Genomic DNA, 27,026 nt, shown 5'->3' on the forward strand with positions numbered 1-27,026 from the left:
AAGGTTTTGCAGGGCCTTCTCATAAGAAGGAGGAACACAAAAAAAAAACCTAAATTATGAGGACAAAATTTACTACAGCCAAAGTACATCAACATTCCAGGCTGGTGAAACTGATGGATATTTTAAGTGTTTTCAGACGTCACATGATTCTGATCATAGAAGTGCTGTATGAAAGGTGAAGCGATACACTTGCTGGTTTCCTAAAATATATCTGAGGATCAGAATCTGACATATGCAAAATAACTTCCCTGCCGCCCCCTGCAGTTTCACTCAGGCTCTGAGGAAACCACTCAGCAGGCTGCTGACAGTACGGGAGTTGGGTTGGGTTGGGATGAGATGCCCCCCAGGAGCTTTTAGCTCTGCATTGCTGCCCTGGTACCCATGGCAGGGAGTATGGGCTGTGCTGAGAGTCCCATGAGGCCACAGGACACTGCCACTGCCACCAGAGCACGGTGAGTGGTGCTGGGGGATGCAGCAGGTGGCATGGAGCAGGTTGGCACCACTGCAGAAAAGCAGCTTCTGGGCCATTCCTCTACCATAGCAGACCTCTGAAAGCCACTTTGGTGATGAGTGCCATTTGCCCCCAGCCTGCAGATTTGTTGCTTTCAGAGAAAGCCACCCACATGGGGATGACTGCAGCAGCAGCACAGGTGAAGGCAGAGAAGTGGAGAAGTGTTACCTGGAGTCAGGCACTCATCACTGAGTTTTTGTCACCTCTCTTCAGCGCAGGGTAAGATGCTGCTGTCTGGAACCCCAGGATTGGGACATTAATCATACTTCATTCCATTTGCTGGTGAGAACCCTGAAACCTAACCTTGCCTTGTAGATCAGCAGGGAGGAAATGGGTTCACCAAGCCTCATTCCTCCCTGCTACTTTTTTACAAAGAAATTCAATGCATCAAACCTATGCTTTTGCTGCAAGAGCTAGGCAAGGAAAGCAGAAACTGCTTTTTGCCTGATACTAAATGGGGAAAAAACAAAAACCAGAGAAGGGCTCTGACAGTCAACAGTGAGTCAGCAATGCCAGGAGGGAGCAAGAATATCAGGTTTCAATTCCTCAACCTTCCCAGCCTTGCTCTGAATCATAGAATCATAAAATTACTTGAGTTGGAAGGAACCTTTGAAGGCCAAGTAGTCCAACCTCCCTGCAATGAACAGGGACTCCTACAGCCTGATCAGGGTGATCAGAGGCCCTTGCAGCCTGATCTTGAATGTCTCCAAGGACAGGACATCCACCGTCTCTCTGGACAACACATTCCAGTGCCTCACCACCCTTATTGCAAGACCACCTTCCTTCTTAAAATGGAAGGTGGATCATCAGCACTTGCTTCTCCCGATGTGGCAGAGCAGCCCTGCTTTCCCAAGGAGATGTTAGTAAGCCCCTTTGACTGACAGCCAGAGATGGGAAGGTGATTTCCTGTGAGTTTGGTTAGTATGAAAAATGGATGCATCAGCAGGATGATCCATCACTTTTCGGGTCCAATGAAAGCAGAAAGAAGTCTAATCTGCCTTCCAAGATGAGGGAGAGTGATGAACACATGATGGTGAGGAAGACAAGAAGGAGGTGGAGAGTTTGTTTTGGGAGAGCATGGGAGGAAGGAAAGAGCACCCCACAGTGAGGAGCAAAGTGTAACAGTGGGAGCCTCAGGGCTGGTCCTGGGACCCTGTGGGGCTTCAGCAGTGAAATGTGGGGTTGGGGTCTGGAGGAAGGAGTAGGATTCTTAGAAGATTTGCAGCAATATGCAGGAAAGACAGCCCAGAAGGAAGGCCAGATTTTTTTTCCAGCTTTTCTGGGCTAAAGAGGTTAACTATGCCTCAGGAAAAGGTATGGACAGATCTGACTGGTATTGATCTGTACTGGGTGGCTGATGAAGTGGGTGGAAGGACCAGGCAGTCATTTGCACTTCAGGCAGGGCTTTACCTCCTCCTGGTGGAGTATTTCACCACAGACAGCAGCTACAGCACCTGCCCTCCATTCTGTCTGAGTTCTGAAAAGGAGCAGTGACTCACCTGAGCTCCACAGCATCCAAAAATGCCATGGTGACCAGAAACAACAAGTGACTTCCCTGCATCACCTGAACCACAAAGCAGTCACTGCTGGAGGTCATTCTAAAAGACGAATGAGCAGGAATGCCAGTTACCCATCTTCCTCACCTTACATTACAGCCTGAATGTGAAGCCCAGTCCAAAATCAGTGGATTTTGTCTGTGTCAGCTTCTGCTTGATCCCTGAGCAGTTTGTGTTGAAGCTGCCAGTGATGGAGGAGGAAGGCTGGAGGGACCAGTGCTGTCCTCCTATACCATGTATAATTAAAGAGGACAAATATTTGTCATTAGCTTTCAAACTGTGTATAAGGGAGATCCATGCAGCTCTAAGAGCTATGTAATTAAGTGCTCCTAATCTCCCAACCTGTAGTGGGATCACAGCGGTTTTAGGGAGTACCTCCCATGGGAGGCTGTCCTTTCCAGGCTAACCCATGTGGGCTTCCCACAGGCTGCAGCTCTTCAAGCACTGCTTCAACACGGCTCTGTACCACTCCAGCACTGTGCCCATGTCTGCAGCTCCAGTTGCGGGCTCCTCCTTGCCTGTTAGGGGAGAGCTGACCAAAGCCACCTGCAGTGAGGTGCAGAAGGAAGAGGAAGAGGCTTGAGGAAGCACTGCATAAAATCCCGACAGAGACCTGCTGAGACTGGCACTGGGCTGGAGGAGCTGGAAAGCTGTGGGGGGCAAGGTAGGATGTAAACAGATGTTGTCCCCATGGTTTCATGTTGATGAAGAAGTCTGCAACAAGAGGTGCAGTGTGTCTACAATTATGAGTACTGCACGAAATGGAATGGAGGCAGTCACTGCGATCCTGACAGGACAAGAGGCCGTGGGCACAAACTGGAAAGTTTTAGAAAGTTTTATCTGAACACCAGGCAACACTGCCTCAAGGTTGTGGATCTCCTCAGTGGATCTGAGTCTATCTACAGGTAGCTAGGATTAAACCTCACTCTCTTCACTGGTGAACTGAAACAGCCACAACTGCTTGCTGGATCCTGCTGCTATTGCAGACCGTGAAGCACAGGAATAGTGGTCACAGGCAACACTCCATAGGGCCCATTTTGCTTAGAAGCAGCCACCTTCTGTGTACAGCAGGCAAAAGTATCAGGCACAAACCCTGACCAAATCACATCACATACAAATGGCCGCTCACAGTGTGCAGCAGCACCCAGCAGCAGCCCGGTGCTGTACCTCACAAGTGGGACCCCACGCTAAGACTGGGCAGATCACCAAGTGTGGGTAAGAGGCAGTGCAGTCAGGGACAGGTGCTCATCTTCTGGCTCCCCGGTGTCCAGCAGTGCCCTGGGATTCCCTCTGAGCACTTCTTGCCCATCTGGCTTGTGCACGTGTATGAGAGCTCTGCCACAGGCACTGTTTGCTGTAGAGACCAGATTTCATCTGAATTATTTCAGCACTGCAGAAATGGAGATAAAATAATTGGGATGGATGGTTTATTCTTTCCCGCTTTATTTCACCACTGACACAAGCTGGCTGCATTTCGATGAACTGATTTATGCTGAGTACTGCTCTACAGTGCTTCCAGCTTATCTACAGGAATGAAAACAACTGTCAGCTGCAGGTTTAAGTCAGCTCCTATGGCAGGTGCCACAAGTAGCTGTGTGTGTGTTGTCCTCCAAGGTCAGGGCTTCCGGCTGCATTCCAGGTGAGTGTTTGCTGTGCCCCAGTGACTCAGCTCAGAAGCCTGACATGGACACTGTGTCAGCTCAGGGCTCAAAACCCAGATGATATCATAACCATTTCTGTACAGATGAGGTGCTGCCTTCTGAGGTTCTGGGACTCACCACATTGTGGGGAATTCTATGCTGACTGAGTTGAGGGAGAGAACAGCTCAGAGAATGAATGAGGTTTTTTACATCAATAAAAATAAGTTCAATTCTAATGGAAATCCCACTTAAGTTCTGCCCGAGCATCTAAGCAGGATCTTGCACTGCTGCCTACTGAGCACAGCTCCTGGGCTCCAGCAAGGTACTTAATATGGTTTGAGTAGTACGTGTCCAAATCTTAAATCTCAGCTGTGAGTGCTCAGTTGCAGATGTCAGCAACAGAGGAAAGCAGACCTGCACAGCAAAACACAGCCTGGCATGTACAGTGCTATGAAATCCCCAAGGTGATCAGAGATGTCAGCTCAACCCCATGTCTTCTGATGGATCTTTTACAATAGCCAGGCACATCGTACACCTGGCTGACTATGGAGGCTGGAAACACTGCAGACATTGCAGCTGCCTCCATGGGGTCAGCCTTCATCCAACAGGCACAGGAGCACCATGTAACCAAAATATGGGTAGGACACTGTTCTCAGTGCTGAAATAGTACCAAGGGATTCACTGTTAAACTGCCTGCAGGGGCAGGAGGGAAACCTGTAATAAAAATCTGTAACAACAGTAACAACAGATGCTGCCATCAGTGCCCGGATCTTCTGACCCAGCCAAGGAGGAGACTTTTGTTTGAATCCAGGTGGAGAAGCAGTTTGGGTTTCCACCTGTGGGCAGGCATTCAGCTCTCTTAGAGGTGTGTGGGAGATTTGAGTAACACCTAACTGTGTTATCCACCGACAAAGTGAGTCTTGGAAATAACATGAAAGATGTGAATCAATTTGGAGCATGTGATCCAAATGATACATTACCAAAAAAAAAAAAAAAAAAAAAGGTTAAAAATAATTTAAAAAATGAGTATTGGTTTCTGAACAGTCCAAACTGACCATTCAGTTGTATGGAATGAGCACATATGGCATGGATGGCGATTCTGCCTCTGCATGCTCTCAGGTCCTGGAAGGGCTGATGGGTACAGGGAAGTTCAGGGATGCTGCATGCGCTCAGCAACTGGCGGGGCAGGATGAGAGTTCTTCCCGCTGTTCCCTTGTAACTGGCTAACTTTGCTCTAAAGCAGAGAGCTCCCATTGCTTGCAAACTTGCATCTATTTAGTCTTTTGTCATTAAAATTCTTTGTGTCATCTATGCGCTCCTAATCCCTTTAAAATATGGCCGAGCTCCTGGTTGCCGTGATACCCTTTGGCACGGAGGATCTTGCCGTTGTTTTTCATGGTGTGCAGCTGCTTGCTGTGAACTTTCTGCTGCTGCTCAGCATTATTCATTATCCCCTACTACCAACGCAGAATAACTCAAAGGATGGTGGGCTCACGCTGGCTCTGAAAGGCATGGTGCGTGTGGCCCCGTGATTCCAAAGAGATCTATCTTTTCCATTTCTTACTGCCAGGAATGGCATTACAGGCGTGTGTGTGCAAGGAATCAGCAGAACCGGGGGGCTGCAAGAGCTTTTGTCCTCTTGCGTTTCAAACCAAGAGAAGGGTGATGAGAAGAGGGGCGAGCTGCCTGCTGCCGAGCCATAAAGGCTGCTTTGTGCTGAACCATCCGGGCTAAAAAGAGCGCTGCTCTGCCCTGCGAGCTGCCCAGGGGCTGCTGACAGACCCCTCGAGGACAGCCTTTGTTAGCTCTGGGTCAGCTGCGGTGTGAGATGTCTGGGTCCTCTCTGTATTGCAGCTGCAAAAGGGACAAGGGGTCCTGAATTTGAATTTTATTCTTTTCTTTTTTCCACCACAGAGTTTTCCAGTTAGAGCTGGGGCATTCTGGACTGGAGCCCAAGTGCAGCATGTGCTTAAGGTGAATTCGTGTAGATGTGGGAGAGATGCCGTGAGAAGGGAAGGGAGGATGCTGCTGCTCGTATCAGCACTTGGATATGACTTTCATACCCGAAGGACAGGAGGAAGAAGCTGTGGGACAAATGTTCATCCCAAGAACAGTCTCTCAACAAAAGCAGCTGTTCTCATACCAGTTTGCTCAGCCACGCCTCTGCTGCAAACCCCAATTCTTACTTCACCATTGCTGAGCCACACACAGTGAGCCTCAGAAAACCTCCTCCAAAGGTCTGTGGAGATGGAGCAACTCAATTTTTCATCGCTGCCCACAAGAGCAGGCTTCTGGGAACCCTCAAATGTTGCAGCACCCCAAAGTAACAGCCTGCAAAAGGAAGATGGTAACTGGCAGTAAGAGCCTCACATTTCCCTCATTTTAATGAAACTAACGTGATGCACCTACATCTTCTTACGCTGGCCTTCCCAGGCAGTCTGGGACGAAGAGAGGAATCTGAGCACCTACACCAACAGCACTCATTGCTTTCTAGTCTAGGGTTACATTTTCTAAAGCCATCCAAACGTGCCCTGGCTGGTGGGGCAGAGCAGGGGCTGCCACAGGGCTGGGTGCAGATCAGCGCCTGCCGAGATGCAGGAGGAGCAGCACGGCACAGCCGGGCTCCACAGTCTGGGGCTGCTTCCAATGCTGCTCAGCCGTTGCCATTTCTTATGAACCACACATCTTCCCATTTCTCTCACATCTCGCTAGGAGACAGATCTGCGAGATTTGTTTCCTGAATGAGTTTTGTAAGAGCTTCTAGAAGAGATTTTTTCGGGAAGGGTTTGTCTTACAGTCTTACAGACAGTAAAAAGCACGAAATTGTCGGGGGTTTTTTTTTTTTTGAACAACTGCATGAAGGGAGAAAATGTGAAATATTTTGAGAGCAGCTTTCCTTCATACAAGAAAGCAGAAGCGCCATTCCTCTCCCTTTCTCACACCATCTGTGTGTATTAACGCTAACTATTTTAGAAACAAAACATCTCTTACATCTTTCAAGCAAGCCAGGCTAAAACAATCCGTATAACCACCAAGACAAGTACAGAAGCCATGTAGAAAAGAGGTAAAGCTTTCTTTTATGCTTTCTTCTAAGCTTCAGAGGCCTAAGAAATCTGCCTGAAGTTCTCCATAGTTCATGAGGAGTGCAAGGCAGACAGTGCATGAATTCATGTAGATGTCTTTTGGTACATCCAACCCAGTATCTTGTTTCCTGCAGTTACTGTGAGGGAATCATAGAATCCTAGAATGGCCTGGGTTGAAAAGGACCACAGTGATCATCCAGTTTCAACCCCCTGCTGTGTGCAGGTCACCAGCCACCAGACCAGGCTGCCCAGAGCCACATCCAGCCTGGCCTTGAATGCCTCCAGGGATGGGGCATCCACAGCCTCCTTGGGCAACCTGTTCCAGTGCGTCACCACCCTCTGTGTGAAAAACTTCCTCCTAATATCTAACACCTAAACCTCCCCTGTCTCAGTTTAAAGCCATTCCCCTTCATCCCATCACTATCCACCCTTATAAAAAGCTGCTCCCCCTGCTGTTTATACGCTCCCTTCAAATATTGGAGGGCCACAATGAGGTTTTATCTCCAACATCCTTCGGCAAAGGGCTCAAGAGGTGAACTATCCATGGTGTGGTCTGCTTCATTTCACACATTTTAATCTGGTTCTCTCAGTTTCTGCAGACAGCCACAGTCATGTGGCACTTGAGTCCATCTGATGGTCTCTGCATAACCAGTTCATAACTACATATTAACTGGATAACTAAAATGTTGGCTCCGTCCTCCCAGCATCCCAGAGGAGCGTGACCATAGGCTATGCTCTATCTTTTGTCACCTGGTTTGAGTCTTCCCGAGGCCCAGGTGTCAGTTCTGCTATAAAAATGCATTGTGAGTGCTGCTCTGCAAAGGGTTACCAGAGAGGAAATGAATATTAGCAGCAGCATTATTTATTTCTTCGGAGAGAAATGCTCTGGTTCAGATCAGTTAGATAGCTATTTTTTTCTAAATGCTTCTTTTCCTGAATTATGCTGAACTTATGAGGTTGTCTTTAGAGACTCTAAACCTCTTTAGCTCTGATTTCTGTTACATAGCACAGTTGAACTCTTAGCTTGTTTCTGCATCATGTGGCATCTGAGCCTTAGCTTCCTTCTCCATCAGCAAAGCACCCTCATTTCCCAATGCAGCGAATGCAGTATCATGCTGATGCCCAACAGATGAGTGCTTCATTTGAGGGTACTTACTGATCCTTCTTTAAAAGGAAGCTCCTTTTCTTTCTGGGTTTTCAGATGCTTAATCCTATTCCATGTTGCTGCCTACAAACATCTCATAGTCCAAAGAAAGATGGTTTCAGTGACAGCGATCACTAAGTCGCATAAACAGAAATTCTGAATGTGTCTGAAACACTTTTTTAGCTCAAGAATCTCAGTGCTTCTGGCTGTGTGAGGGGGAAGCATTGCCCCTGGGGCCACATGAGAGCTGATGGACAGCACGCACCACAAGCAGGAACCGCCTGCAGCTGTGTGCACAGGAGCAGCAAGGGGACACAGGTTTGGTGTAACTCATGTCCACGAGCACCATGAGCCCAGGAGTGCTCCCTTCCATAGGACACTGCCCTATGTTCCCAGCAGAATGAGGAACACAGGGCTTGCTTGGGGTTGTGAAAGGGCAGAAGCAAAGGCACCTCAGAGCTGCATCTCACCTGGCTTCCAACATTTACATCCTGCATTTACATTTTATTTATATGTTTAACAGAAAACAGGTAATCAGCTGCTATGTATCTCATAAAACAACAGTAATATAACACAGACCATACATTATGTAACACTTACTGTCAGAAAAACTCTGTGTACACAAGCCCGCAGGATACCATGCATGGATGCAAGCATGAAAGATTGCTCCCCAGGGGCTGGTCCCAGGGAACTTCCCAAATCCTAGCAGCAGATGATTTTTATGGTTTATATCTCATTCTTCCTTTCCCTGTAAACAGCTTGCTCTGGATGTGTCAGGAGATGCTGTGGTGGGAGGAGGGCTCCAGGCTATGCATAAGCCATGCCAAGCTTGGCTGGGTGTGGTGGGGACATGGGGATGCCTCTGTCCTGAGGGTGGTCTCAGGTCAGGTTCACAAAGGTCTCAGGTTGCACACAGTGACCTCCAAGACAGACCCTCCTCCTCTGTTTGCTGCCACTCGTTTGCCATCCTTGACTGAAGATCCATCTGTTCGGAGTGTAAGGAAACCTCCAGGCCGTGCACATGGCTGCCCAGTTCTTCTGCAGGTTTAGGTCTCTGTGAAGCGTGCTTCTGTTGCTGCAGTAGGAATCAGGTGGGGTCAGCATGACTAGGCATATTATTTTCATTTTCAAATTGTCTTACCAGTTCCAGAGCTGAAAAAACTTTTTAACAAGCACAGACCCACAAGTAGGAAGCCCTCTTTTCTGCAGAACACCTCCTTACCAAGGACCTGTACAACATGCCACATCAATGTCAATGGACAATTGCTGCTTTGATCCTTCCACTTTCAGACCGTTTCCTATTGCCAGAAGGCTCAGTCCAAGCCCATCCCAGCCAAAATAGCTCCCAATGAACTGATGTGATTGTGAGCCTGCACAGACGGCAGAGAAACAGCTTTCATTTTGTCACTTGTGCTTTGACTCTACGGCCGCTGACTTCACAACTGCTTTTGAGTCAGTCCCAGCTGATGGCAGCCTTGCCTCTCCCAGCTCAGCCCTCCCTTTGCTGCCACAAGTGTCTGTGTGACAGTGACAAAACAGAGCAGCCACCAGAACTGGGTTAAAATGAACCCTGCAAGAGTAAAAAAAAAAAACAAAAAAATTTCATTTTAACCCAGATCAGTTCCTCAATCCTCTCCTTCAGGTTGTCAGGGGCAAACAGAAAATGATATGAAGGGAGAGTGAGGAGCAAATTATGTGTGAAATGACAGCCTAAGCTATAGGTGGATGGAGATGATCAGTCACAGCCACCAGGCGTTAAGCAACATAAAAACCCCCTTAAGCCTTCAAGTACTTCTGCAGTCTTAAATTGCCATTTCTCCTCTTTGAAACAGCCTTATTTCTGCCCTGCAACCCCTGCTTTCTGACTTCTGCTGGGAGAGGGGGCAGTGACGGTGGTTCAATAGTGCAGGTACGACAGTGCAGGTACTTTTTCATCTTTGGTATCTGATTTTGACTATTTAATTGGAAAACCAAAGGAGGTGCTAAGCTGTTTCTTCCAAAGTGCCATGAGGAAATGGTTGAGGTTGGCGACAGATTTCTGCTGCCAAATACAGCTGCTGCTGCTGGGAGCTGCTTGCTGTGGATGCTGGAGTCTAGAGACACAGCTCGTGCTTTCTGAAAGACATTGCTAGTGATTCCTGCTGGAATTACTGTATGAAATGTGGCTGAAAACCCTCCAGTGTCCTGCCACTGAGCAAAGCACAGCAGGAGAGCCTATTTTTGGGTGTGGGGTGCTCAAACCCCAAGCTGCAGTAGGCTGCCACCTGTCCTTAGCTCCTGCACAGTGACCATGTGGGAGCTCACCTTACTCCCAGGTTTCTGAGGCACTCTCAGTGGCACGGCCACAAACAGCCCCTTGCTCAGGCCAACTGGATTCTGCAACATCCTTATAAGCCAGGAAGTGACTGAATCTTCCAGACATGCAGAATTCTGCATCTTCAAAAACGACACAACAAGGGTCCCCATCACTCTCAAAGGGAAAAGAAAAAAGATGGAGATAAAAAGTAGTGGAAAACGAGAGATGTACCACAAGACTGTTATTTAGGGGTAGGAATTTGTCCTGTTATTAGCGATGAATTTTGGACAGAACCTGCATTAGTTCTGGATGCTGTGTCCTTGCTTCTCTTTTTATTTACAGAATAAATTGCAAAAAGCAATTTAGGCATGAATCTTTTTGATCTGAAAGTGCTAAAGCCTACCAGAAATTTTGACTTTTTTCAGTGTTGGCTAATTTTGTGTTCTGAGTAGGAAGCTTCAACTTCACACCATTTCTACACATGCTCCTTATCTGTTACCCAGCAGTTCAGGCATGCTAAACTTGTAACTGAGACATTCCTCCACTAATCTCTATGGCTTTATGGGGATTTTATTATTGCTCACCTTACTGTAGATCTTGAGAAGTCATGGGGAATATCTGAAGTAGCTTGGAATGATTTAATTTGTGAAATACTAGTGGGATGCAGTGATATTTTAAGAGTCCCTACCTATTCACCCAGCCCTGACTTTGTTTCGCTTGCCAGCAAATGAGCGAAGCAGGGAAGGCAGGGGCAAGGTGAGCTGCCCACTAATAGGGCATGTGTCCCCTTGGACAGCACCCACTTGTTCATCCTTACAGTGAACACGGCAGAAGAGAGCACACAGGCAGAAAAAAGTCTCCAAGAAGAAGCAGCATTAGCAATGTCTTGCACACTGAAGTATGTCTCAGAATTGGCAAAGCAGCAGCTGGAGGAGGCAATGACCGGGTTCCACCATTGCCCTTTTTGGTCCAGATGCTTTGGCACAAGCTGAGAGCCAGCTGGTGGCTCTGGCATCTTGGTGGGTAAGGCCACACATGCCTGTGCCACCAGCCTGCTTGCTTCTCCCTCAGGAGCAGCAAGGAGGGACAGCACATGGCATTATCACAGCATCTTTAACAGAGGCCTTGCACACCATTGCCAAGCAAGATCTCTGCTGGATCAGTACAGATTTTAGTCTATGGACTGTGCCTGGTCATTGCTGTGGCTGATGTCAGCTTGACCTGTACAGGTAGGCTGTTTTGCTGTACAATAGATGGATCCTGACTATCACAGAGTGGATGCAGTGCAGTCTTCTTGGTGCCCATCTTGGACGACTGTATGAAAGCAGACAGGAAGACTTCAGAGGCAATATCTCTGGAGCAGCCAGCCATCATGGCCAGCACCACACATGCATGTTTTTCAAGCACAAAGGAGAATTTGGATATGCTGCAGCCAGTCCCTTCAGATGAGATGTGAAAGCAGAGGCCTCCTCCACCAGCGTCGCCTGATGTGCAGCGTGCAGAACCCGTAGCACATCCTGAATTCACAATGAAAAGAAGCCAGCATCCGGTTCGCTGCCTCATCTTCTACTAGCCAGCTCCTAATGCCCATCCCAAGTCTGTCCACCGCCATGGAGAATAGCTGTGACCTTCATCCAAACCATAGCTGCCTACCTGTGCCTGTGCTCAATGGGCCCACCGGAGAAGAAGCGCCGGGCTACTTGGAGCTGGTGTACTTGGTGACGGCCTTGGTGCCCTCGGAGACGGCGTGCTTGGCCAGCTCTCCGGGCAGCAGCAGGCGCACGGCTGTCTGGATCTCCCGCGAGGTGATGGTGGAGCGCTTGTTGTAGTGCGCCAGGCGTGAGGCCTCACCCGCGATGCGCTCAAAGATGTCGTTGACAAAGGAGTTCATGATGCCCATGGCCTTGGAGGAGATGCCGGTGTCGGGGTGGACCTGCTTTAGCACCTTGTAGACGTAGATGGAGTAGCTCTCTTTCCTGCTCTTGTGTCGCTTCTTATCGCCCTTCTTCTGCGTCTTTGTCACGGCTTTCTTGGAGCCCTTTTTGGGGGCAGAAGTGGACTTTGCTGGCTCTGGCATCCTGAGAGCTCTTTTTTCTGGTTCTTGAAGCTGCTCGGAAAGAACACAAAAAATCACATTCATTTTTATTCTCCTATGGTATAGTTCTACTGAAAGATGCATCAGTGCCGTCTCCAAATCTGAGACAACCACCCCACGACCCCATCCAAGTGTTTTTGAACTGCCACTGGGAACCACACTGGTTTGTGATTATTTTTGTGTTGTTTTCTGTTTATATCCCCATGATACTGGCCTTGCCAACACTGCTGAACCCAGACCCAGCTGGCATCTGCTTAGTAAAGATGGGCTGGGGATGGACATATTTCTGAGAGGGACACCAAAGTTCCAAATAAAGCATTAACTGCAGCATGGATTAAATTCAGTCTTTCTGGAACATGCTGGAGGCACTTGGATGATATCACTGCAGCCAACTTTTTATGAGGCTGTTTATTTTGTACAGCTACTACAAACTCCAACAGAACTTTTTGTTTGGCACGTCCACAAAAGTTTGAGAGTGCCCATATTTATGTGGCTACTGTTTTAAATCACGTATTATAAAGGAGCATAAAAATAACATAGTTTTAAGGTAACCAGCTGAAGCACTGGAATCTCTCAGCATGAAATTTAGTAAAAATGTAAAAAATTAGAGAAACTCAAAGGAGATGTCAGGAATCATGTGACAGAGAAGCAGGAATGCAGATAGGAGGAAACAAAATGCTTTTGGGCTACATGTTGATTGAGGCAATGTTCACAAATCTTCATTTCTGGCTATTTGGGGCTTTCTGCTTTGTGGGGAGCAGGCCTCTGTTGGCCAGCCTACGTCAAAGATGTTGGATTCTCTCTCTGAGCTTTAATTAATTCCACCACAGCTTGCAGAGCCACGACCTTTAGCTGCCTGTTGTCGTCAAGGAGTGCTGTAACAAAAGGGAGGTATGTAAACAGGTCATAAAAGTGGATGCCTCCTCTACACTACAAATTTACATGTGTTTTATTGTGGGTCAAGGGAATAACTGTGCTGCAGCCTGGTCTCTTATTACAAAGGTTTTGTGTTTGAGTGCTCCCTTGGAAGACAAATCTCCTGCAGGCTCTGGATGCTGGAGGATCAGCTTCCAGCATCGCCCCAGGGCTTGGTCTTTCATGGCTCTGCAGTCTCCTGCCTCCTGCTGAGGCTGCACCTCCCTCGAAGACAACCTATGGATGCCAGTCAGTTGGCCAAGAGAGACAAGAGAAAAAAAAGGAGAATCAAGGCTGGAGAATCAAGGAGAATCAATGGCACATGTGGATATCATAGAATAGCTTGGGCTGGAAGCAATCTTAAAGACCATCTATTTCCACTCTGTGGGTGGAGACACCTCCCACCACACCAGGTCACTCAAACATGTAGAAGGATGTGGGGTAACCAGGCATGCCCATCCAGAACAACTTCTTCCCTTTCTATAAAACCTCCAAAGATTTTCACCGATCTATCTGCTTGATTCTTCCACCCTTCTAAATTCCTTTCTGGTGTTTTTCTCAGTGGAGTTATTTGGATGGGTAAATTCTAGATTGACCCAAAATACAGAACGCACCTCAAAACTCTGACACCTGTTCACTCAGATGTTGTGTTTTCCTCCTTTGGTGACAACAACATTTTTCTTCCTTTCTTCCTCTACTTGAGAAGCAACATTCAAGAGAAGAAAACCCCTACTGTTCTTGTTTGCAGACTTGAAGATAAGTCTTTTTAAGGGAAAGACATTTTTCCAAGACAAGAAATAACTGTGCACTTTCTTCATTTTCTCTTGGGCTAATTCCCTAACTGAAAAAACACTGCAACTGAAAAATGGACGTGACTGTTTCTTATGCTTACAGGACAGTTTCAGCTGTTCAACTCATTGAAGCCCTTGGGTAGTGCAGCCAGGATCTCAGTTTTCTCCCATTTATAGCTGCGATGAGGGGAGTAAAGATGCTAAAGCTCAGAGATTAGCACAAATGCTTCAGTGTCCTTGCTTTTCCCCACCTATTTCTTTGTAGCATACAGTTTAACAGCTAAATAATACCTTCTTTGGGAACTGGCTTCCTGCCTTCCAGTTTGCTGGGACGATGCCCAGTACAAAGGGCCTGATTGAGGCTGCTAAGTGCTAAATAAATCATGTCAATAATGGCCCACAGTACCACCTAGAACTCTGGTGACACCGCTGTTTTTCTGCCACACAGACAGGTACTGCCTTGCTACAGAGGTGAAATTAGTGGGATTATCCCAAGGTGTCCACGAGGACAGTCTGCTGAGCAAACATTACCTACCTTAGGAAAAAAAAACAACAATCACATTTCTTTCCTTTCTTAGGAAAAGAAAAAAGAACAAAAAGAAAACCTGAAGAGACCAACATTTATTATTTTGCATTTAGAAGCATTGCCACGATGTCTGGCTTTTTTACATGGAGCGTGGCTGACCCCTTGATGGGAGAGGCTGTGGGGTCTTCACCCCTGGGGACACACAGAACCCAACTGGATCCAGTCCTGGGCAGCCAGCAGCAGCTGGTCCTGGTGGAGCTGCACTAGACAATCTCCAAAAGTGCCTCCAGCCTCAGCCATTCTGTGGCTGCTGGAGACTGAAGCCGGGTACCCAGAACAGGCTTTAGAAGTTGTGCTCCCCCAGATGGCCATTTCCCATGGGATGCTGCAGCTAACAGCACCCCTACAAGCACTCCTGGTGAGGGGTGATAACACTGGTCTCCAGGCACTCCAGGTCTTTGGGAAGCAGGATACGGCCATGCAAGAAGAGGCACTTGGAATCATCAAGGTGAGATTTAAAAGGATTCAGGCTTCTGAGGAAAATCTTCTGGAATGTTTTTCCTTTACTTTCTATGCTGTGAGTCAATCAGTTACCATTGTTGGCATTTGTTTCCCTTCCTCAGAAAAACAACAAAACCACTGCAGTATTTCTTCCAGCAGTCCTATGCTGTAAGCAGCAGCCTGCCTGCTGCTAGGGAGCAGAGTGGTAGGAAGTGACAGATACACCTTTGCCTCAACACCCCTTTCCTCAGCATCATTAAAAGGAAAAAGAGTTGAAAACATATTCAAAGAGATGAATCACTGCAGCCTCTCTGATCTGAAGAGTCCTGCTGAGAAATCCCATATGAAGCCTGATGCTGCCTGCATCTTTCCTATGCCTGATACACTGACAGCCAGACTGGAAGAGAGACTCTCTCAGCAATTCTTTCTTATTTTTGGGGTTGCTGCCGTAAAATCAGCACCAAGTTAGTACCAGTGGTGTGCAAGGATGACAAGGGCTGGACCATTCTTTGGCCTTTAGGACCTCTCCTCATGCAGAGGTGGAAACAGCACTCACATTTTTCCTCCTTTTCTCTCACAGAATCTGTCCCTGCTGAGATGAGCTTCGTGGCATCTGTTGTAAATCCTCACGCCTGCCGCACTGCCCCCTTGCTGTAATTTACTAACAGCCACAAGGACTACATTTCTATCATGGTACTTTGTTCTTGGGATGTTTTGATGAAAAAAAAGAAAGAATATTTGTAGGAAAACCTGAAGCTCTCATCTTTCTGACATCTGGTACTCTTCTGATACTTGGTGATCCTCTGATGATCTATTTTAATCCTTGTTCTAATAAATAAGAGCCAAGAGGATCCTGCTCTTTACTCTGCCCCTTACATATGAAAGTTTTCTTAGTTCTGGTCAATTATTGTCCCATTTTTTAGTTTCTCTCGTGATATAAAATCAAGAAAACTTGGCTTTAATCCCACATGTCAAGAAACCTGAAATTTGCTATTGCTGTCGGTTTTACTCTCAAACACAAAGAAAGGCAACAAATACCAGAATGTTCTGCAGAAAAGTTTCTTAAATGGCTTCATCTGCTCAGAAATGTTTGCATGAGTGCAGACAGATCTGTTAAATGCAGTTAACAAGTTACCAGATGTCAGCAGATGACTGTTATTGGAGCACATTTCTGCAAAAGGCAGATCCCCTCCATTTTACAGTGGATTGCAATGTACCTCACGGTTATTAAACGAGAACCCTCTTATCCAGCTGCGTCGTTAAGAGTGATACCTGAGAAAACAGGCACGTAGTTTATGGTTATTTGGTAGCAAGCTCTGCCTAGGTAGCAAAACAGATCAGAAGTGAGGTGAGTCATGGTGAGACGCTGGTGACGCTTCCTCATGTGTAAAAACTGGTAGTCATGTTTTGGACTGGGAAGAATTTTTCTCTTGGCATGTTGTGTGGCATGTGATCATGAGGTAATGCTTGCTTTCTTCTGAAGTAATGAGGAAAACAGTTTCCTAGAATAAGGTAGACTAATCTGAGCTGATTTTTTTCCGAAGGTGGAGGGCCAAAGAGCAGATTTCAGGATTCCCATATCAATAATAGTGCCCGTCCCCAATCCCACATGCTCTGCTGTGTTTTATTTAGTTGTTCCTGTAAAGTAATCATTTCAATGGCTAAATGTTTAATCCAAATTTGGATTCATGGTTACATATTGGACCATGAACATCTGTTAAAACTGAAGCTCTCCCCCTCTTCCACCATATTTAAAGAAATGCTACAGCTCACTCCCACACGCAGGTGCACTACGTTCCAAGTGACCCACAGCTTTAGAAGAAACACAAGCAGAGTAACAAAGAGAGATACACTGGCATCCTAACCGTGTCCCAACTCCTTACCATTGCTTGTGGTAACGCATTACCTGGGACTTCCGTCCAGGAACCTCCTTACAGTAACCTATGCTTTGCTTTTCTTTGCAGGCATTTCCATTTACAATTTTAGAAAACACATTTCTGAACACCAGCAACAGCTGTAATTTCTTGTGCTACCTCTACTGAAGCTCCAATTACTTCTCAGGACTGTGGGAACATCAGAGATGCTTATGCACCAAGTATAGAGCAGGACCATAGATCAGAGCTGTCTGCAGGGAACATATACTGAATTTCTAAAGAAAAGAAAATCTTATTCATGAACCAAGCAGAGCAGCAGAGGGACACAGGACTGCAAGAAGAATGGCTGTCAGGAGGTTAAATATTGCTGTTGTTACTCTGAGAGTGCCTGAAGTCAGTGGGGGTTTAACCTGTGCCTGAAACCACAAGTACAATATTTAGAGATGCTCAGCACCAGCAGACAGCATTGATTTCCACTGGAATGCTGGAGGTTCAGTACTTAGCAAAAATCAGACTCTGTGTTTTATCAGGGTTTTGTTGCTGCAAATAAATATGTGGGTACTTAAAAAAGCTATTTAATGTGACTTTTATCTGCTCGTCCGAAGATCACTTGATAGCTACCTGCTCTGGCATCTCTCCATTCTACACTCTTGAAAATAGGTCCTAACAAATACAAAAAGGAGAAATTATATTTTTGATAGATCAATACCCTCTAAAAGTTTACAGGAGTATATCTCGTACTGTAATCTGCTACAATTATGCTCCAGTCAGCTTTCTCTCTTTCTTAAAGAGCCATGGTTTAAGAGAAGTATATATTATCACAACCATCCTCCACACCCTCAGTGCTAGAACCTCCAAGAGAGAACACAACCAGGCTCACCTTCATCCCTTGCATTTATCAGCAAGTCAAAATATTAACACAACATAAACTTCAGCACAAGCATCCTTTACAAATTTCATAGTTACTGGGATTTGCCTCTTCTTCCACAAATCCCTTCCGTAAGCAACAGCCACCTGATTGATTGCAGGAGCGAGGTGAGAACCAGTGCAGATGTATGAGGCACCTCCTCCTCCTCCATCACCCACTGCCAGGTGTCAGGAGTTTTGTGTGACCTCTCCATTTCTACAGATAACCCACGTAGCAGAAAGGCACTAGAGCAGGGATCATGCTCCAAAATGTTCCCTGACTGGGAATAACATGTAAAGTCATGAACGTTTTAAGAATGGTGGGCACATCAAAACAGAAGTACTACCAGTCTCCTCTGGCACAGACAAAACCTTTTTGTGAACCTTTGTGCCATGTATACAAGTCTGTGCTCAACAGAACAGTATCACAAACTCTCCTCTGTGTGCAGAGATGCAGCTGAGCAAGGGTGTGCTTTGTGCAGCTGTAATCAATCATGACCCACATTCCTTCCAAATGAGAGCCTCCAAGTTCAATTATAGTCCTGCAGTTACTGTGCCTGCACCTCCACATTTCAGCATTTCCTGAAAATGATTGAAAAAATAATATTGGAAAGCATGTAATTAATGAAAAAGTCAAGAATATGTGAAAGCTGCTTTATCATCAATGTAAAACACAGGAGTCCAGGAGTGCAATGTGCAAATGCAGACATCACGCATTGAATCTGTAAACCAAACAGGTACATTTGAAAGTGGTCTGTCATGCCATAAGCTACACATGTCAGATTTCATTCTTGCAAGGTACTCAAAACACTGCTATGTGTATATTAATAACAAATTGGGCAATTTACAGCAATTTCACTGTAAAAGGAAGATGTGTGACTGTCACTGCAGGGAAAGGAAGACTAGCATCCTTCCCCAGAGCTCCCAGCAGGCAGGAACAGACCAGCAACGCAGCCCAAGGCTGCTGACACCTTTCTGCTGCAACTAGCAGATCGCATTACCGCAGCCCCCAGTCGTAGAGCACTGGAGGTCACAGCTGCAGGGACAGGGACAAACTCTCCTAGGGCAGGGGATGAGGAGAGCACGACTTGCACAGTGCAGCAAACGGCACTCAGAGGGAGCTGGCTGCTCTCCAGGAACAGAGCAGGGTGAAAATGAAGGACAAAAGAATTGTTTAAGTTAAACCCTGCAATAAGAACTGACCATAAGCTGTTTCAAAATGTTCACAAATAGTTTCATGCTGGAGATGAGATATGGAAAACTTTACCTGAAAGTGGTGTGACATGGAGGGAGAAGAGAGGAGAAATTAAGTCTATATCTTTGAATCGTACCATAGTATCATAGAAAGGCCTGGGTTGAAAAGGACCACAGTGATCATCTAGTTTCAACCCCCTGCTGTGTGCAGGTTGCCAACCAGCAGACCAGGCTGCCCAGAGCCACATCCAGCCTGGCCTTGAATGCCTCCAGGGATGGGGCATCCACAACCTCCTTAGGCAACTTGTTCCAGTGTGTCACCACCCTCTGAGTGAAAAACTTCCTACTAATATCTGACATAAACCTCCCCTGTCTCAGTTTAAAGCCATTCCCCCTTTTCCTATCATTGTCAACCCATGTTGATAGTTCAAATCTGATTTCTTTGGAAAGGATCCCTAGGATATGGCTCTGACAGAGTAGTAAGCAGCTACTCTGCATTAACCAAGCAATTTCCTTCTGCTCCATACTGCCAGGCTACTGGGCTGCCATCAAAAAGCAGAGAAGCCTTTCACCTTGCTTTCTTTGTTATTTTTGTTATTGTCCCTTCCTCCTTTCTTTCCCACCCATTGTAGAGGCCCAGAGTTTTGGAGAAGTCTGCAACCACTTGTTCCCATTCAACACGTGATATGGGCACCAAGGCTGACACTCTGCTTTGACTGAGCAGCCATGGAGCTGAAGGGCTTGCACTTCCCCAGAAATACTGGAAAAATGCATTTCAGGTCAGCTCACACCCAAATTCCACACTCCACAGCCTGCCTGCAAATGGAGTTCTAAGTGGTGTTTTAATCCAGCTCTAACACTGAGACTAGCATCATTGTCAAAAGGAGTACACGTGCTAGCCACTACCAGCTGAAAAAAGCAATCACCCTCCAAAGAAATCAAAGCATAATTAGGGATAAGTCAATATTTACATCAGGCTGCAGCACAAAGAGCTCTCTGCTGCAGACTTGGTGACAACCACTAGACCAGCACTGAAGAGAAGAGGGCTGGTGGACAAAGTGACAGCCCCAAATGCCAGCGGTCCTTGCTGGTAGGTAGCAATTAGAATGCCTAAAGGTAAGACTTGCTTTTCAAAACACAAAAGGGTTGTCAAGCACAGTCTGTGTAAAATGTCACATTATCCGTACCATACTGTTATTTTTAGCCATCCATGGCTTCATCCTCCTACGCTCATTTTCCTCGAGGCTCCCACGCCTTCAGTTTCCTAAGCTGTTTCTCCCCTAGATGAGGTGCTCGCCCCTTGCTCTGCCTCCTCACTGCTGCTGCCCCTCTCAGCACTCCCCCCACAGAGCTCACTGATGTCCTAGATCCAAGAGCCACATGCTTATGGAATCTGCCCGAGCCCTCATCTTGTGTTCTGCCCTCGTTGTTTAGCAGGCTGGACTGAGGACCCACAGGCACACAGAAGAATAGAACAGAAGAATTAATTCTGGTGTGGGAGAGGACAGGAAGGGTGGGACAGCTGCAGCATTCCTATCTCCAGGACACAGCTCCTGTATTTACAGTGCATTTAAGATGCAGACACATCAAAAACGGAACTAAACTTATTTATACTGGGGATGGTCAGATAGTTCACTCCCAATGGGATGCTCTGGTGTTCCCTATCCCAGGATGCTGACTCCTGCCCTGCAGCATCCCACATGAATCCTGAGCATTTTTCTGGTTCCAGAGAGGACAAGGTACCAACCCTCCCTCTCTGCTGATGCTTTAGCAACATCCTTACCCTTTCTTCAGCCGTGTTTCTCAACTGTTCCCTCTTTTTGGTACCCTGTTTCTTGATACTGGCTGACCTTGAGACAGAGGAATACGGAGACTCACATGAAATTCTTTTTCTGGCCCATTAGCCAGAAAAATGGATCATCAGATGTTTTTTTTTTTTTCTTTCTGAGAATCACTGAGATTCTTCTTTAAGCGTTAAATTTCAGAGGGGTCTCAACTCATTCCTTCTCTGTCTCCTGAACCTCATAACAGAAATTTCTTTAGCAGAAATATCACATTTTCTGCTCAAGCTTCCTCTCACCTTCTACAGCAATTCATATCCTCTATGTAACACAGTGTAACCTTGCTGAAGGTCCATTTTCATTTCCCCCATCCTTTCTTCCATTGCCTCCTCCACAGACATTCATTGTATTGCCACCTTTGCTTTTTGTTCTTATTGCTATCCATACACCTTCATTCGTGCAGTATCTTCTGATTGACAAATACCAGCCTATTACATATAATCTCTTCACCTGCAAGTGAAAGAGCTAAAGAGGTTACACAACCAGGTTACAAAGAGCAATTTGATGTGCCCATTTTTCCTAACTTTTGCTTTTGGTCTGATATGAACAGAGGCTAGAAAGGTGGGCCCGGTGAACCTGATGAGCTTCAACACGGCAAAGTGCAAAGTTTTGCACCTGGGCCGGAGGAATCCCAGGCATCCGTACAGGCTGGAAGGAGAGGTCCTTGAAAGCAGCCCTGTGGAGAAGGACCTGGGGGTCCTGATAGATGAAAAACTTAACATGAGCCAGCAGTGTGCTCTTGTGGCTCGGAGGGCAAATGGTATCCTGGGGTCCATCAAAAGAGGGGTGGCCAGCAGGGACAGGGAGGTGATTGTCCCCCTCTACTCTGCTCTTGTGAGGCCCCATCTGGAATGCTGTGTCCAAGTGTGGAGCTCGCAGTACAAAAAAGACAGGGAGCTGTTGGAGAGGGTCCAGAGGAAGGCCACAAAGATGATCAGGGGACTGGAGCAGCTCCCCTATGAGGACAGGCTGAGGGAGCTGGGCTTGTTCAGCCTGGAGAAAAGAAGGCTGCGGGGTGACCTCATTGCAGCCTTTCAATACCTAAAGGGAGCCTACAGAGGAGAGGGGAATCAACTCTTTGAAAGGGTTGATATGTGTAGGACGAGGGGAAATGGTTTGAAGTTGAGGGAGGGGAGATTTAGGTCGGACATCAGGGGGAAATTCTTTACCCAGAGAGTGGTGAGGTACTGGAACAGGCTGCCCAGAGAGGTTGTGGATGCCCCGTCCTTGGAGGTGCTCAAGGCCAGGTTGGATGGGGCCCCCCAGGGCCTGGTTTAGCATTAAACATGGAGGTTGGTGGCCCTGCATGTGGCAGGGTGGTTGGAGATTCATGATCCTTGAGATCCCTTCCAACCCTGGCCATTCTGTGATTCTGTGAACACTGTCTTTGCTGTCAAAACAAAAAATCCTTTGTCACCATGGCTGCAGCCCCACTGTTTCTTCCTCCCGCATGGGTTACTTGGGGGAAGGATCTCCACACACTGACCCACCTTGCCTCTCCAGATGGCAGATCTTGTGGTAGAGACGAGTCCTCTGCAAATGGAACCCTTTCCTGGTCCTGAAGTAGTACAGGTAGTACACTGCCAGCATTTAACAGTGAGCACAGAAAACCTTGGACCACTTGAGTATTTTTGCTGAATTCAGAAAAAAAAACACCTATTCTAAAGAAGTTTTTAGGATGGTCTGAAAGATAAATAATCACCCCTGACAGATCGCATCTTCAGGAAGGTCGGTGAAATAATATGACAAGAGTGGTGATTAACTCTCGCCACAAAGGGAAATGTTGAGCTGATGTAGGTGGCACACAAAATCCCCCACTCCCTTTATGAGTCAGGTAAGCTGCCAGGAGGCGAAGGTGGGATCCGTGGGATGGAGCTCTGTTTGCCCCAGCCACTCAGCAGTATTCTTTTTGAAAGGCAAAAAAATAAATAGTTTAATTATTAAATCAGATTTTTCAAAATTAAGTCTGATTTAAATAGCAAAATCTAACACTTGCCCTCAATCTCCAACGATGCTGTCTGCAGTGATAGGCAAGGAGAAATATTACTAAACAACTCCACCCCCTGAGGTTAAAATAGCATTTCTGGGTAATGCATCTATTCTTCTGCCTCCCACCCACACCTGTGATCCTGCAGTCACATTGCTTCTCTCTCTCTGGCTTCAGAAAAAGAAGCAGGCAAGCCAGGATCCCAGCCCCACACAGAACTTGGCCCTAAAGAAGAAAAAACATTTCTCTCACAATGGCTGCAGAGCGGTTTAACAAATGCATAAAGCAAGGCAACTGGGGGAGGGAAAGGAAAAGCATTTTTTGGTCCTATTTTGGATCAGACCACGATTCAAAAGATAATTTAAATCATCAAACATCCCGAGTTGGAAGGGACCCATGAGTATAACTGAATCCAACCCTTGGCTCCACAAAGGACCACCCCCAAAATCAGATCGTACGTCTGAGAATGTTATCCAAACGCACCTTGAACTCCAGCAGCTCGGAGCCGCGCCCACCGCCCCGTTAGTCAGCAACCCTTCCCGAGCCCCTTTTCCCGCCCCTCCCCTGACGCAGCTCCATGCCGTTCCCTCGGGCCCTGCCGCTGTCACACAGAGCAGAGCTCAGCGCTGCCCCTCCGCTCCCTGTGAGGAGCTGCAGCCATCAGGCCTGCCCTCGGCTCCTCTGCTCTGTGCTGAGCAATAGATAGCTGTGTCCCTTATTTAAAATTATAAACTTTTCATTACCAAAATGAAACTCAGAAATGTGAAGTAAATACCATCAGTTACTTAGGCTCCAGTGCAGGCTGAACAAGCTACTTTCCCAGTTTCCCTCCTGAATTTAGGAACGTTTCCCACACACTTAATTCTTCAGTCTACCTGACAGTGTGTCTCTGAGGAAGGGCACAGAGCAGTACCTGCGGGTGCTGGGAAAGAGAGGTGACAGGATCAGACCTTCAGCATGAGTTAGTTCTTTGTTTCAGCTGGAGAATGGAAGATCTGGAGTGGAGTCCTCATAAAAATATGGATGGATGCGTCTATACACACGGAAATGTCAGCTGGGAGAAAGGACACAGTGGGACAATGAGCAGTGTGGGAAAAAAGTGCTAAGGGGAAGGTTGAGTACAGCCCCTGCAACATCTTTCTTCCTAAACGGGAAAGATACGGATTTGATGATTGGACTACTCTTCAGTACTCTTCAGGTTGTGAGATTGTACCCAGAGATGGTGGTCAGTGGCTCAGTGTCCACACAGAGATCACTGATGAGTGGTGCACCCCAGGGGTCAGCACTGGGACTGGTGCTCTGTAACATCTTCATCAACGTCACTGAGTTGAGTAACCCTCAGCACGTTTGCTGGCGACACCAAGCTGTGGGGTGTGGTCAACGTCATCCAGAGACACCCAGACAGGCTCAAGCATCGGGCCCAAGTGAACCTCATGAGGTTCAACAAAGCCAAGTGTGAGGTTCATGGCAACCCCTGCTATCAGCACAAGCCGAGTGATGTAAGGATAGAGCACAGCTCGCCATGAGCCAGCAATGTGCCCTCACAGCCCAGAAAGCCAACCATATCCTGAGCTGCATCAAAAGCAGCACAGCCAGCAGGGCAAGGGAGGTGATCCTGCCCCTCTCTCTCTCTGCTCTGTGAGACCTCACCTGGAGTACCGTGTCCAGATGTGGAGTCCTCAGTGCAGGAGAGTCATGGACCTGCTGGAGTGCGTCCAGAGGAGGGCCACAAAAATGATCCAAGGGATGGAACACCTCTCCTATGAGGACAGGCTGAGAGCTGGGGCTGTTCAGCCTGGAGAAGAGAAGGCTCCAGGGAGATCTGAGAGTGGCCTTTCAGTATCTTAAGAACAGCTAAATGAAAGAAGGGGACACACTCTTAGGACAAGGGGAAATTGTTTCAAACTAAAAGAGTGAAGGTTTATACTGGATAAGAGGAAAAAGTTTTTACAATAAAGGTAGTGACGCACTGGAACAGGTTACCCAGAGATGTGGTGAAAGCCCAGTCCCTGGAGACACTCAAGGTCAGGCTGGATGGGACTCTGAGCACCTGACCGAGCTGTAGGTGTCCCTGTGCACTGCAGGGGATTGGACCAGATGACCTGTAAGGGTTCCTTCCAATTCAAATGATTCAATGATTCAATAGAGATTTCAGAAAGGAGAGAGCAAGACAGATTATAAAAATCAAGCCAGGAGAAGAAGTAAAAAAGATGGGAGAAAGAGAGAACATATGAAATGGCACAAAACTGCTTTTCTCAAGCCTTTTCTCTCAGAGAGAAGGGGGCAGGCAGGTAAAGTAACCAGCATAATGTCAGGTAAGAGGGACACAGAGGGCTGCAAGAAGAAAGAAAGACCTGGCACAGCAGAGAGGGAAAATAAGAAACTGTGAGGAGCACAGCCCTGGAAGTGAAGGAATAAAACCAAGCAGAATAATAGGGAAGGCCCTGGAGATGAAAAGTGACACGGTCCTGCAAGGCTGCTGCTTTCATCTGAGACAGAAATCCAGGAGGTCACCGAAACTGCTGCTTGGATCTCACATTTGAAACTTTAAGATAGGTGTTTTTTTCACCACAACTTATCCTCCTTTCCAGTGCTGATGACATTGATTACCACGCCCCCCCACTTAACACCTCCATGCCAAGAAACAAAGCTCTGAGACTATCATGCCTGCAGCAGACTGCTTCCTTTGCATCTGGAGGCTTCTGCAGAAATACCTCCGTAGACAAATCCAAATTGCTGCAGCTCCCAAATTACCATGAAAGAGTTGAGTATCGTTAGCGGGATGAGGAAGGAAATAGGAAGGAAAGAGAGGCACACGCTCAGGGGAAGGCTCGTTTTGTTTTCATAATTAGCAAATCATACAGTACGGAGGGAAAAATTGCTGCTGGGACCTGAGCTGTCAGTCCTTCACACATCAAATAATAGGAACCAAGAGGAGGGTGTGGGAATTGCATTCAGATGATCAAATTCCTCCTGTTATTAGTGTGCGTTCAGTGTAATAAAACCTCATCAGGGAAAGTACACACTGTAACAGAAATCCTATGGAGGTTATAGAGCAAAACCCCAGGAAGACCAAACAGTGTTCCCAGGCAGCCTGAGATCCAGTGCAGTGCTGGCGGCACCAGGAGCAGCACATGGAGATGAATGAAGCCCTGTTTGTAAATGTGCCATGCAACTGCATGCTCCTGGCTCTCATTTTCTGTGATCTGACTCAGCCTCCGCACAGATCCACTCCCCCAGGTTTTGATTCATAAATCCTTCATCTCAGGGAAAGTTACAAAGACATGACACAAGCAAAGGGCACGCGATGACGTGAAATGGGAGAACGGCAGCGTGGAATGCGCTCCGCTGCAGCCCCGTGCACTGACCTGCTGCCATAAAGACAGCCCCGGGCCGTGCCCAGGGCAGGGACCTCGCCGGGTACACCGCCAGGCCGCACACGGGGCTGCTCCGGAGCTGCATGGTGACCACTGGGCTATGCGCTCTGCGCCCCCCGGGCCAGCCGATGGGACACGTGCGGGACGGAAAGTAAGAGGCTTTCTCCCTTTAAGCAACGAAAGAGATCGGCGTTAACAGCAGCAGTGCAGATACAACAGATGATGCATGAGCAATGGTGTATGGCGCTCTATGCTTACTAAACAATTAACGAGCACCCACAGCGTCGGTACAGCGATGCACCCACGCAGGACTGACCCTTCCCCGCAGCCTGCTCTGCTGGGTACGAGCTCAAGACAGCGGGCCCAGCCGCGGGTACCGCGGGGCCACTGCAGCGGGACAGGGCTGAGGGCTGAGGGCTAAGTCCTGCGCCCGGCGTGGGCGCGGCTCCAGCCCCGCGAGCGGCTCCGGGACAGGGCTGGCAGCGGCGCGGCCCCAGGTGCCGCAGGGCTCCGGGTGCGGCACGGCGCATCTCCGCCAGCGGCCGCCGCTATCACACGCGTCCCGGCACAGGCTGCATAACAAAGAGCATTCTCAGCCCCGTCCCCGCGGCCGGGCACGGAGGTCCTTGCCTGCTAGGCGTCCGGGCTCCTCCGCGGGCGGGCTCCGGGCGCGCTGCAGCTCGCCGGGGCCGGGTAAGGCCGCCGAGCTCTGCGGGGCTCCGGCTCTGCAGCGCCGCACCGCTGCGGGCCGCCCATAGGCCGGGCTGCTCCCCAACCGCCCCCGCCTCT

At 47.7% G+C, this 27,026-nt stretch overlaps 1 protein-coding gene across 2 annotated transcripts; it reads right to left on the reverse strand.

The window, feature by feature from the left end:
* Window positions 1–8,417: 8,417 nt before the first annotated feature.
* Window positions 8,418–26,930, reverse strand: LOC122191614 (histone H2B 5-like). Of its 2 annotated transcripts, none has more exons than XM_042891936.1 (2): window positions 26,868–26,930; window positions 8,418–12,337 (listed from the first exon to the last, which is right to left on the reverse strand). In XM_042891936.1, exon 2 carries the CDS (start codon window positions 12,305–12,307, stop codon window positions 11,927–11,929), a length of 381 nt encoding a protein of 126 aa, XP_042747870.1. In that variant the 5' UTR covers window positions 12,308–12,337; window positions 26,868–26,930; the 3' UTR covers window positions 8,418–11,926. The 2 variants fall into 2 exon arrangements, with proteins under 2 accessions (XP_042747870.1, XP_042747871.1); XM_042891937.1 differs by lacking the exon at window positions 26,868–26,930 and adding an exon at window positions 26,229–26,266.
* Between the last annotated feature and the right edge of the window lie 96 nt (window positions 26,931–27,026).

The sequence above is a fragment of the Lagopus leucura genome, unplaced genomic scaffold, assembly GCF_019238085.1.
Source record: "Lagopus leucura isolate 7727_CA_CO unplaced genomic scaffold, USGS_WTPT01 23-32_obj-0_obj, whole genome shotgun sequence".
Taxonomy (NCBI): Eukaryota; Metazoa; Chordata; class Aves; order Galliformes; family Phasianidae; genus Lagopus; species Lagopus leucura.

Coding starts and splice junctions, on each gene's coding strand:
- LOC122191614 (XM_042891936.1), bottom strand. CDS start 12,307: ATGCCAGAGCCAGCAAAGTCCACTTCTGCCCCCAAAAAGGGCTCCAAG.